Below are 12,419 nucleotides of genomic sequence, written 5' to 3' on the forward strand. Positions count from 1 at the left end.
CAAACCTCTCACACTAGTGGACTGTCTCGCTCTTTCTACTATTTATTATCACTGTATATAAGAAGGTTATTATACCACGTATCTTCTATAACAGTCGCTTGAGAAACTACTGCACTTGCTCTGTGCATTGCTCGTTGCACTACGACACTTGCTCTGACCTAATTCAAAAACGTCGACATTCAATGCATCCGTGGTTTGCAGACATGTTCTATCCTGGCAACTGGGCTGAAATGATGCTTTAAACTTCATTTAAAAATGAAAAAGAAAAAAATGACAAAAAAAATCCCTTTCTTTTGGTCTTAAAAACACACCAAATAAGACACAAACTCGTGCTTTCCTTTCTGTCAGCGCCATGTCCTCCTCCTCCTGATTCCAACAGCTGACCTCATTACGTGCGACTTTGAAGGCTGAAGACACCGGCAGTGCCTTCCACACGAGGACCTCATCGTCACCTCTCTTATTTACTGAGCCTCCGACAATTACTGAGCTAGCGGAGCGCTCGGTCGTCATGATCGGAAGACGGCAGCGATAACAAGCTGTTGCTTCAGGAGGTGTGATGGGGTCTGATAACGACCGGCCGGCAGCAGCTTCCTCATCTGCACTTCATCCTCGGCAGCAGTGATTGAGGTGACTCGAGGCGAGAGCCCCTTGTGCCCGGAGAGACAGGAAGCAAGAAATTTGCTGTATCACGACTCCACGGTGCTTACTTCCAATACTGCAGAGTAATGATATTGCACTGGCAGAACCGAAGCCCATCAGAAAGTCAGAAACAAAATGAATGTTTTGTTTTATCAAAGCAAATGTATCATTCTTGGTCTGAGGTTGTGTGTGTGCCTTGTTTAAGGATCTAATAACATTGAGTTAGCTTTCCCCAGGTGACCGAGCAAAGTTTTCACAGCTCGCTTCTCCATCGTGAAAACTGAACGTTCCAGAAAAGTCTTCCTTCCATTTCTGTAACAAGTGGCCTTGAGGCTACCATGTTATTGATGCCTCTAAATAACTGTGAAGCCACACGGTGTTATTGTTCGGGGAAGCAGCGTTGGTGTCATGTAGCTTGTGGCTTCCTCTCGCTTGTGATCGATAGGGTTTGCACCTCAGCAAACCAAAGTTTGGAGGAAATCTGTGCAATTCCAAAAGTGTGGAGCTGTAATCAAAGACCCAGCAATCATTTTAACCTGATTACAATTTCAATCTCCTTGTCTGAAAGGATTAAATGAACTTTCACTGTTAAAATGAGTTACACCTTTTTTTGGGCTGTTTCACTGGACCTCCTCATGCCACAGTGCTATTATCCATTGCACTCAGCTGCATTTTTATTGTTATTAGTCTCTCACTCTAGCGTCTGTGAGATTTAGAGGAATTGGTTATGGGTCGAACCATCTCAGTGGCTTCATCTCTCAAGCGTAACCGTAAGAGCATCTCTTGCTCTGTGTGATTATGTCACGGACAATCCTTGGCTGAATTAGCTCTTTTTTTCAATAGTTTCATGGTCTATCTTTTTAACGTTGAACTCTCCTGAAAAGCGGAGCTTAAAGAGACCACTGCTGCTGATTTCTGATTTTTTTTGCCCATGTCACACGGAGGAATAAATTCCACTCCAATGAAAACAGACTCTATAATACCCAAAGCCCTTTCATCAAATTATATCTATAAGTTTGTGATTTTTGCTAAAGAGCTGGTGCTTTGTTATCTCTGAGTGAATGGAGCTAAGGAAGATACAACAATGCAGCAAAGAAGCAGCTCTGATATAAAATCCGGCAAGCTGTGTTTCTCGCTTCAATAGACAAAAACAGATACATCAGATAAAAAAAGAGAACCCGAAATCCCATTCTCCTGCCTGTGCCTGAGGATTTGTATCTTGACAACTGATGGGAACAACTGCAATTTGGCAATGAAAACAGATCTGTTTACTATGTCCCAATGCAACCCTTCCCACCACCAACAGCACCAGACCTCCACTTCCTCATCTGTACAAATCCTCCTTGTTCCTCCGCTCCTTATTAACATCGCTCTGACTCCTTTTGCATCCTTCACTCACACTTGGCGCCCTTTCTTCCAGTGCACTCTTTGATTTTGAATGTGCTGATTTCCAATCCTTTTATCCCTCCCCTCGCAATCAGCAGCCTGCTTTTTGGTATTTCAACCACCACCTCTTGGAGTGGGCGACTGACAGACAGCTTTGAACAGGGTGCGGACTGTAGTCACTCTGATCTTTAAATTGTAACTCCCAGGTTCCTCTGTGGTTAGGAAATGATTAGTGCTACAGATGCTGAGCTAATACGAGGCTTTGTTGACTTGCAAATTACCGTCGCAGACAGAGAAATGCACATCCTGTCACAGTAATAGCTTTCCTCAGAGCTCACTAACCTGCCAATTTTTGGATTTCACTCATAGCCAGAAGTTCTGAATTTCAAATATTTTTCAAAACAGACGTGCAAATGTAAAACCTCTTGCTTCAACATGTGCAACTCTATTCAGCCTCATCATTAAGTAAACATGAACATCTTTATCTTTTACATAAAAGGTGCTGTATAATCTCCCATAGGTGTTGCTGCCGATTCTGCCTTTAATCCTAAACATCAACATTTTACCAACTGCCTCATAACTGGAACACTAATTGCCCAAATCTCTGGGCCGACAAGCTTTTTCATGAAGGCCCTTAATGTTACCATCATCTTTGTGTGAGCAACAACGAGGACAAAATTAGCAGAAATCTCAGAGAGTTCAGCTGCAGTGTGAATCCATACAAAGCCTTAAAGGATATCAAATCCCACCTGGAAGGTGGGCGCGTGGTACAATCGCAGGCAATAATGAAAGAAGGCACCCAGGACATAATAAACACAGCCAACAATACGAGGAGAAAATTCACCAACAAGGAGCCGACTGCATGCTAATGAGGATAGGGGGGGTTAAAGGTGCAACGTGTACGATCTGGCCAGAATTTTAGATGAACACATTCAAAAAAATGAACTAACATTATCCACAGAATGTGAGGAGGTCACAGTGTTATATCAAAGACGTCAAATTGTGCGTTTTCTTGCCCTGCCGTTAGTTAGCAGCTTTTTTCTTTTAAACTGATGACTGTGAATTGAGATTGTATGAGCCTAGTATTAGAGGTGAAACGCTGCCCCATATTCTTTGGAGCATGTTGGCAGATCGTACGCAGTGCTTCTTTAAGTAGAGGTGATCCTAGAGTGGCCATTATTATAAACATTTTATTTTTTTTCCTGACTCACCTGTATTGTGACAATTCGTGGCAGAGGCTGGCGGGTGTTGGCTCCACCTTCAATGGCAATACCCAGAGTGCTGGCACTCTTTGCCACCCTCACTAGTGTAGAGGTGGGCTCCAACAGCCCCGGCTAAAGTAAGGGAGAGAAAGACAGAGGAGCACGAGAAGAACATTAAATATGCATATTTATAAAGCTAATTATATCTATAACATTACCCAACCTCCCTATGTCTGCATCCCCTTTGTGCATTTATTTTTCTGCTTGTGTTTATACAAGGAAGAGCTTTGTTTTCACTGGGCACATATGCCCAAGAGTCTTTCTCAATGGATTTACACATTCATAAAGGCCACGACTTCAATCCTGGTGACAAATTGGATGAACAATAATGTCCTCTGACAGCTTCAAAAGTCAGGGGACAAAATAAATCTATTTCTACTCACTTATAACAAGGCATCTATGCAATGTTCTTCCACTATTAAGTCACATCTCATAAAGCTCCTCTTCCATTGGCTTCTGTAAACCAATGGGAGACCCTTTTTCCTCGAGAGGCTTCTTTCATCTGTATGTTAATCTGAAACATGATCCTGGGATTGTATGTCCATATTAAATATCAAGTGGCCAAGCGGTTAGGAGGTATACCATATAACTACAGCAATCTGGCTGGGAACCTTCATTGCTGAATGTCATTCCGCATTTACATACTTGCTCACAACTACCCACAGTTTTGCACCAGTTAACGTGTCGTGTGATTTGACTGACATAAGGAAAAATGTACTAAAACAAGGCTTAAACAAATGTATTCTTTAGGTCAATGTGTGGCGGTTATCATGAGCACATCATTCTTCTCTCTTCAGCAGACTCAGGAGCAGACAGAAAGTAAACGCTTTGCTCCTTCGCAGTAAAATGCGGCTTGTTGTGATACAAAGTCGATTCCTCCGTCACATTTTCTGCCTAATAATTCTAAAACGAACACTGAATCGAACAGCCCTCTCATCATAAACAGTTAGGCTACTCCCGTCCTTACTTGCTATTCCTTCCATCAATCAATAAGAACCAGGAACCAGGGAGCGCTTTGAGAGTTTCATAACGCTACACTGTGAGCGAGCGAGCGAGGGATGAAATAAATGATGCAGCATGTGACTGAATGAATGACATGAATGAATGAAATCGACAAATGAGTGAAACAAAGGAAACAGTCTGTGTGAGCAAAAACAGAGGGAGGAGAGAAGAGATCCAGGTTAGGTTTGACAACAGATTCTAGAGGATTAGCAATAAAGCACAACGATTTATCAAAGTGTTTGTCTTCAGGTACGCACACAGATGACGCACACACATTTGTACTTCCAATACTTGTGAGGACCCAAAGAGACATCACACTGGACTCTCTACCCTTCATTAAAAACAAATTCTAACCATAACTTTAAGGTAAAGTAGCCCATTAACCCTAAAACAGCCCTTTGATGATGTGAGGACCAAATGTTCGCACATTTCAAATATGGCTACACTCTCAAAAATATCTTTATTATCCAAAAATGTCCTTATACTTTCTTGAAATATCCGTACTCTCGAAAGGATTTCCTCAATTTCCAAAAAGATCTTTGATTTCCCAGATTTTCCTCATGTTCTTCAACTATGCTCACCTTCCAAAAATGATGGTCCCACTTAAAATGTCCGTACTTTCTAAAATGTTCTCATATTAAACTAAATGTGTTTTCCAGAAACGTCCTCACCTTCAAATCTCACTCAAATTGGTCTTCACAAATACAGAAATACAACGGCACACAGACTCCTACATGAGTTGAATACGTCTCTTATTCCTCAGAGTTTAACAAATGAATCCACTCATCCATCCATGATTGGCTGTCAGCTGTTCAGAGTGACCCCCTCACCGGTTTGGAGGGGTTTCCCCCCCCACCCCCCTGGGTGTCTCGGGGATGGCGTGTGCGTGAGGAATGGGGGCTGCTGTCTTTGCTGATGTGTCCTGACTCAGCTATGTCCACCCCGCTGTCCTCACTGAGGGTCTGGCCGCTGTCTGACAGCTGAGACAGGGCGCCACCTGAGTGTAAACAGGCAGATGTGACATGATGATGTTTGGCCTTTAAAACTTCTTATATGAAAGCAATCTAACATTCTCATTTTTTTTACTTGATTTCTACTTAAAGTTTAAGAGAAAAAAAAAACAACCCATATTTTTAGAAATGTCCTGAAAAAGATCAGATTTTAAGATTGAATACAAGATTAAAAGCTTATTAAGATTAGTGATGGTTTGCATGCAGTGGAAATCATACAGTGCTCTGGGTAATTGCTCATTTCAGCACATTAAGCCCAAGTAAATACATATTTGGGGAAATTATGTGCATTTGTGTCATACATGTGCATGTTATTATTTGAGGACACAAATGAAAAAAAGAATCTGCCCCGTGGTACATTTTACTTCCGGTGCTCCCTCACCTCGAGCTTGGGGCAGCGGCCGCACCTCGTTGAAGTCGGGCTCTGCGTTGGGCCTGTGAACCTCCACTGTAACAAACTGCTGTTTAGAGCCAGGAGAGGAGGGGGAGGCTTTGGACATGGACACTGTTTTGAGGGGAAGAGAAGGGGGTGGGGGAGGAGCAGGGAGTGGAGGCGGAGGTGGAGGTGGAGGTGAAGGGGGCGGGGCAGCAGGTTTTGTGCCCCTGTTGGGGGACTGGACCCTGGGGAAAGGACCGATGTTGTGCTGCGAGACCATGGACAACTGAGCAGCTGTAATCTGTTCTTTCTTTGAAGGTACCGAGGGATCTCTCTTTTTGACGACCGCGTAGTCCCGAGACGGGTTCCTGGGATGTTCTCGTTTGTGGCGTGGTGAGGAAGAGGCAGGGGCGTGTCCGGGCTCTCTGCTGTGGTTGTGAGAGGCCGGGGCTGTGAAGTACAGGCCTGAGTGGGAGGATTCGGACGAGGGGCATTTGTTGAGCTGATCTCGTCTAGTTGGGCGCCTCTGCACCCCTGGTGGGGGCGGAGGCTTGAAGGAGGGGGGAGATTCAGCTGTGGTGGACTGTACGTCGTCCTGAAGTGAGAGGATATATATATTCATCATTGATTAGGGGTGTAACAATTATATGTTTAATGCAATATATATGATTCTGACTCTTTTTTGAATACATTAAATGCCAGACGGCACAATTTTGGTTCATCCATTAGCTGTCAGAAGTCCTAAAGAAATGTGCTGCCTCACAAATGTAAAATCTGTTTAATCAAGATTTGTGGCAAAATTAGTTTTGAGAATGTTCCAATTTCCAGACATTTTCATTTTCATTTTCATCAAGGTATTACTTAGTCTTCATTTTAGTTGTATGTAGATAAAGATCTGCTGGGTCATTTCTCAGCGTTTCTCACTTGCTGTACCTCTAGTTATCTACAGTCATTTTATTTATCTTCTGTCTGACTTCTGCTGCCTCCCCAGTACAATGGAGGTGAATGGAGTTTGATCTATGGTAGTGACAGCATTGAAAACAATTACCTAACTCGATTTTCCACAACAAGGACACTTATATTGCAAAACAAATGCATATAGAAGTGGCACTTGCCGCATTTCGGTCACTTGCCACTTTCAAAACTGCACTTAAAACTCATCTATTTGAATCTGCTTTTAACCTGCGATGCTAGTTATATATGTTTTTGTTTAGTTTCTTACTTTCATAATGTGATCTATCTGCCTTGTTTATATTGTTATTGCTTTCATTGTTTCTGTTTTTACCATGTAAAGTGCCTTTGAGTACCTTTTATTAAAGCGCCATACAAATAAATTGTATTATTATTATTATCATTAGCAGTGGACAACCATTTAACAATTGGTTAAAAATGTGCAGATTTGACATGCAAAGGGGTATAAATATGTTTTTTTTTGTTTGATTACTAACTTTGAACCCTATGCACCTAACTGTATAGTTACACTAGACCCCTAATTTGCAGCTTACAGAGAAAGTACATTAAAACAAAGTTTAAACCAAGTGTTCATATTCTGTCTTTCTAATTCTAACCAATATTCAGTCACACAACTTAGACACCGGTGAAACCACGCCACTGGTTTTAGTGACAATAACAGCTGTCTCGAGGAAGTGTAATGAATGCAAACCACGTCGGACACGTCGCAGCTTGCTGTGTGATTCCGCTGGGATCCTGTGTTTCAATGTTAGGGTGCTCAAACACAAACCGAACAGTGGGATGAACACACAGACATGAGTGTATGAAAAGAGACACCAAATGTGTGTAAAAGAAAGTGCACAAAAGAAAAGTAAGGTATGATTTGAGTGGCAGGTAGCCTTGGACGACTGCAGACAAAAACTTCCTCGTTGACCCTCTTATCTCCTGCTCTTGATATCTCTTGTTGCTTTGGAAACTGCAAACTTTTCTCTTTTTTTTTACCTTAACGTGCAACCGTAAGCTTCTCCTCATTGCAGAGATGGAGAGAAAGATGGAAAAATTCGACATGCCAGGTGGCCTATAGTGATCACTTTCTTTTCTTTCCACACAACAAAGAAAACATGAAGAAAGGCTAGACTGACACTTACTCACTACTTGTGTCTTTCTCTTGTTCTCATTTGGTCGTACCACTCCAATACAAAGCCTGCAGGTCAGCAACGTGACGTTTCAGGTACCTTCATCTGTCCCTAACTCTTCTCCCCCTTCTTTCTTCTCCCCCCACCTCCCTTACTTCTCCCCAGTGGCTATCGCATCCATCTTTATCAGGGCAAAGCATGGGCTGTGCCTGTCTGCCCGGCTCACCAGAGAGATGTCGGTCAGCAGCGTGTTCAGACTCTCCGGAGGACCCTGCTCATTACTCTCCACCACGCTGTCGTTCTGAAAGACACAGGAAAGAAATGGAGGAAGAGGTACAAGAGGTGCAGCAGTGAAAGAGAAAGAGAAAGAGGAGAGGGTGATGAAAGGGAGAAAAGACAGAAGAAAACGCTTGTGAGCAGATGTTAAACACAGATGTGCGATTGACCCAAAACAAATGCCAAATGAGATTCCACATCTTCTTGAAAAAAGGAAGGATGTCAATATGTATTCGCATGCGCATGTCAATCCTAAAGCTTATATGGAAGGCAAGCAAATAAGACATGAGCACGCACAAACAAACACACACACACACACACACACACACACACACACACAGAGCAAAACACACACATGCTGGGAAATCAATAGAGAACCATCAACTGAGTTCGAAGCTGGATTTGGCAGCTCAATCCCACTGCCGTGGTGGAGTAGAGGAGGCAATTTGCAGCAGATCTGTGAGTGATTTCAGAGCAGAGGAGCTGAGTTCAGAGAAACGCTGCCCTTCATTTAACTCTGCCACTAAACCAAAACAAAAGCAACATCAATTCAGCTTAATTACCCCTTGTTGCCGCACGGCGTGCACTTACAGAAAATGTATTCATCAAAAAAGTCGATCGGCTTTCTACATGGGGAGACGCTGCTCTGCACCGTATGCAGTCAGAGCGCGCCGTGTTTGCGTGTGTGTCTCTCAGTCTACACAGCAATCATATCAGGCAAAGACTGCAGAAATTACATCCAATGCCAATGCTCAATGCAGGAAGTAGTAGGTTGTTATGTATTGGGGTAAAACATAACATTTGGGGTGGTGTTTATTGTGTTTGACTGCTGGGATCAGAAGAACCAAAAACTTTTGGGGACAACAATCTGCGTTGTGTAGTTTGTTATAGTGGAAAACAACCAATTTGGCGTCTGTGACACCTCAACCAAAAAGACAAGGATGTCAGGCTTTTTGCCCCTTCTCTTGTAAGGTTTGACCCTGTCTAACATGCTCCGTGACACTTTGGATGCAACGGTTGTTGCCGCAAGCTATAATTAGATATATGTGTAGTCTGTGTATAAGAAATGGACATGTGACTGTGAATTAAACCATTAGTTTTGTGGACTACGATTTTAAAGCCTTGAGTTCGTCATGTTGCCCGCCGCCATCTTGTTCTTTTTTGAACCAGAAGTGACAGGAGAGGGTGGAGCTAAGTACAACCGAACGCTGAAAGAAAACGTTGTTACTGAATCTTAAGAAATATCTTTATTGAATTTAAGTAATCTGAGATTCTGCAGAATCATCCAACAGCAACGTTGTGTTTGTCCGGCAAGCTGAAACGGCATCTCCATAATGTGTGTTTGTGTGTGTGTGAGTGCACATGCATTGGTATGCAGTTGACTGTATACCTGGCTCTGAGTGAGTTTCAAAAATCCAGTATTTTTATCCTCCCAAACCCACCCAGCTCTCTAATCTGCGTCACGCAGCAGTGGTAGCAGTCACCCATGGGTCCAAAACAGCACAAACAAACACACACACACACACACACACACACACAGACAGATGCATGGGTAGAATAAAGACCAACACACACATACACACACAAACACACTCTCACACATGTAAATGTCGCTTCTCGGAGGGGAGGACAAAGAAAACCGATCTGATGCATCTGAAGGGAAGAGACTGGTTGGTGGAAAAATCTGCAAACAGTCGACAGCTTTTCTCCGCCGTCAGCTTAGACGCTGTGTGTGTGTGTGTGTGTGTGTGTTCCTCTCTGCAGTTCGTCGTCTTTGTATACACCTTTGGATGCTGAGACACTTGCTACAAACTAACACATTTGCTTTTGTATTGTTGCCACATGTGTAAACTGAACTGAACAAAAAGCTGTCCAGTATTCTCCTGATATGACTGGGAACATAAACAGAACAGATGAGGAGGGGCGGTCGTCGTTTCATACTTTAAAATAAATCCTGATCAAGTGAAAATGTAAAAAGTGGGAATTTAGTATAAATGATTATTATTGTAATGTAATGTATCTATCCACCTGTTTTATGCACATGAAAATAGAGTGGAAATACCAGACATTTGGAAAATGCAATAACAATAATAAATCAACTGTATTTGACACTTCTCAACAGAGCTGCCGACATCGGGAGAACTCCCGGGCCCTGGGTCTAGAGCCATATAAAAGCTTGATACGTTATACCTCACTATAATGCAAAAAAGGGTTTGGACTTTCACGCGACTGTAAGATCAGAACTTTAAAATGTTTGGCTTGGAGATCCTCTCCTGGGCACGAGCAAGAAACATGGTCGGCCTGCTGCTCAATACACTCAAAGACGATCTTTTCTCTTTGTAGCAGTGCCACACAATCTAAGCCACACAAACCTTACCAGAGACTTCCTTTACAGTCACAACACACTATCAGGACTGTTGTTCATTAGGACTGTGGAGACACTTTTTCTGAAAGCACTGCCGATATTGTCCAAATCAAGGTAGAGGAAGGGAAAAACAAGAAAGAAGAAAAACACTGCAAACAAATTCACTGCAAAACCACAAACCAAGGTGAGCGTCTGTACTGTATGTGTGGGTTTGTGTTGGAAAGCATTCATCACTTTCAGCAGCGACTCCTACCTCCATCATATCTATCAGCCAGAGCAGCCTTTCCTACAGAGGGGGAGAGGGTTTTGTGGTGAGGTGGGCGTGAGGGGGTTACTGAGGTAGAAGAAAAACACAACCTATCAAATGTCAGTCGAAAGACTTTTTCAATCTCAACAGGAAGGCATTGAAACGTGTCATTGTTCAGCCCAACAAAGTCCACTCCACAGCAGGATCTTTTCTACAACAGAGTCTGTTGTAATTCATTGGAATATATCGCACTAACCTCTCTGCATCCATCTCTCTCTGTCTCACACACACACACACACACACACACACACACACACACACACACACACACACACACACACACACACACACACACACACACACACACACACACACACATCCGAACAGCCCAGACAGGGAGGCAGACCAGAAAAATAAAACAGCAACATTCAGGTCCATCCATCAAAATTGTTTGTCCCAGACTGAGCTGTTGCTGCACTTTCAAACATACCATAAAAACAGCAGCACATGGAATATAAATTCTAAGCGAAGAGAGCGACAATTTTCTTCCCACAAATATCCACATTTTATATTCCCACGCACCCACTAATTATATCACTAGGAGCTATATCGTTATGATGAGCCCAGCCTACCCGCGCAGAGCTGAGGGTGGTGTTGGTCATGAAGCTGGCTGAAGACGAGGTCAGGGTGTCTGGGTACGACACCATGGACATGGAGTCTGGTTGGTGCGCCGTGGCTCCAGCTGTCCCCTGTCGCGCTTTTAGAGCCTGAATTTCCCGTCTCAGCACCAGCCCGTCAAAGTGCTCCAGGTCTTGTGGGGTGACCAGGCCTCGCACCTCTGACAGCAGAGAGAACTGAGGGTGGGTGGGTGGGTGGGGGGGTACAGAGGGGGGGAATCAAGACAGGAGGCAAAGGTATGATGTAACAGACTTTGGGCGGGTGGCAAGACAAACCTTAAGGACTGAGTCACGGTTTCTCCTACAATTCTGTTTCACCAAAACTGTGAACCTTATTTTCGAACAAACAGGTGTTTAAGTCTTTGCTTAAATGTCGGTTTAATCCTCTACAAACCCAGATTACAATCGGCTCTGATCGAGATGGCGCTTGAACTTGAAGAATATCTGCATTTGTGAGATGAGAACATTCCCCTGAGGTTTCTGATATATTATTTCATCCTCTGAAAACAAAACAGAACAGCAGCTCAACCATAAGAGTGCTTTTATAAGAAGAGAAATGTATATCTAACCAGTTAATGATCATTTAAAGTTGTCGGTGTGAATAACAGATAAATACATGTTGTTTTTTTCAAAACAGATTGTCCTATTTATGGCTTTTGTTATACAATCTGGAGCTCTTTCACTCTAGAATAAACTGTATTCTCCGGCAATTTAAACAACACCTTTGGTTTAAATTGTTAAACTGACCTTTGTGCGATGCTGGTAGGATTACGTTTAAATTTCCCACTAAATCTATACTAAGATCCAGCCCCAATCTTATTTTAGATTAATTTGTTCCACCTTTGTACAATAAAAAAACTAACCCCAAAACAACCCATCCAGTAAGGGATTTGTACAGTAGCTGTAGATACAGTGCGAGGCAGCTGGAGAAGCTTTCTGTGGCTGCGTGATACAGCAATGTACTTAAGAAGTATGAAATAAAACACCTTTGATTTATTGTGTTTTTTTACAAGGTGAACTACTGCAGACTGCTGTGAGAAAAAAAACGTAAGAGCAGGGGATGAAGGGAAAACAAAACAGTACTGTAAACAT

General features: G+C 42.9%; 1 protein-coding gene across 1 annotated transcript in view; it reads right to left on the minus strand.

The window, feature by feature from the left end:
* The window catches only part of whrna (whirlin a), a gene marked incomplete at both ends in the record, with an annotated part of 122,266 nt that overhangs the window by 3,564 nt on the left and 106,283 nt on the right, over nt 1-12,419 (minus strand). Inside the window, 6 exons of the mRNA XM_079178528.1 lie at nt 3,237-3,359; nt 5,120-5,286; nt 5,682-6,270; nt 7,989-8,063; nt 10,657-10,689; nt 11,283-11,504. Coding sequence (XP_079034654.1) covers nt 3,237-3,359; nt 5,120-5,286; nt 5,682-6,270; nt 7,989-8,063; nt 10,657-10,689; nt 11,283-11,504 — 1,209 coding nt within the window. The remainder of the gene's footprint in view (nt 1-3,236; nt 3,360-5,119; nt 5,287-5,681; nt 6,271-7,988; nt 8,064-10,656; nt 10,690-11,282; nt 11,505-12,419) is intronic.

Source organism: Pholis gunnellus (genome assembly GCF_910591455.1).
Source record: "Pholis gunnellus genome assembly, chromosome: 18".
Lineage (NCBI taxonomy): Eukaryota > Metazoa > Chordata > Actinopteri > Perciformes > Pholidae > Pholis > Pholis gunnellus.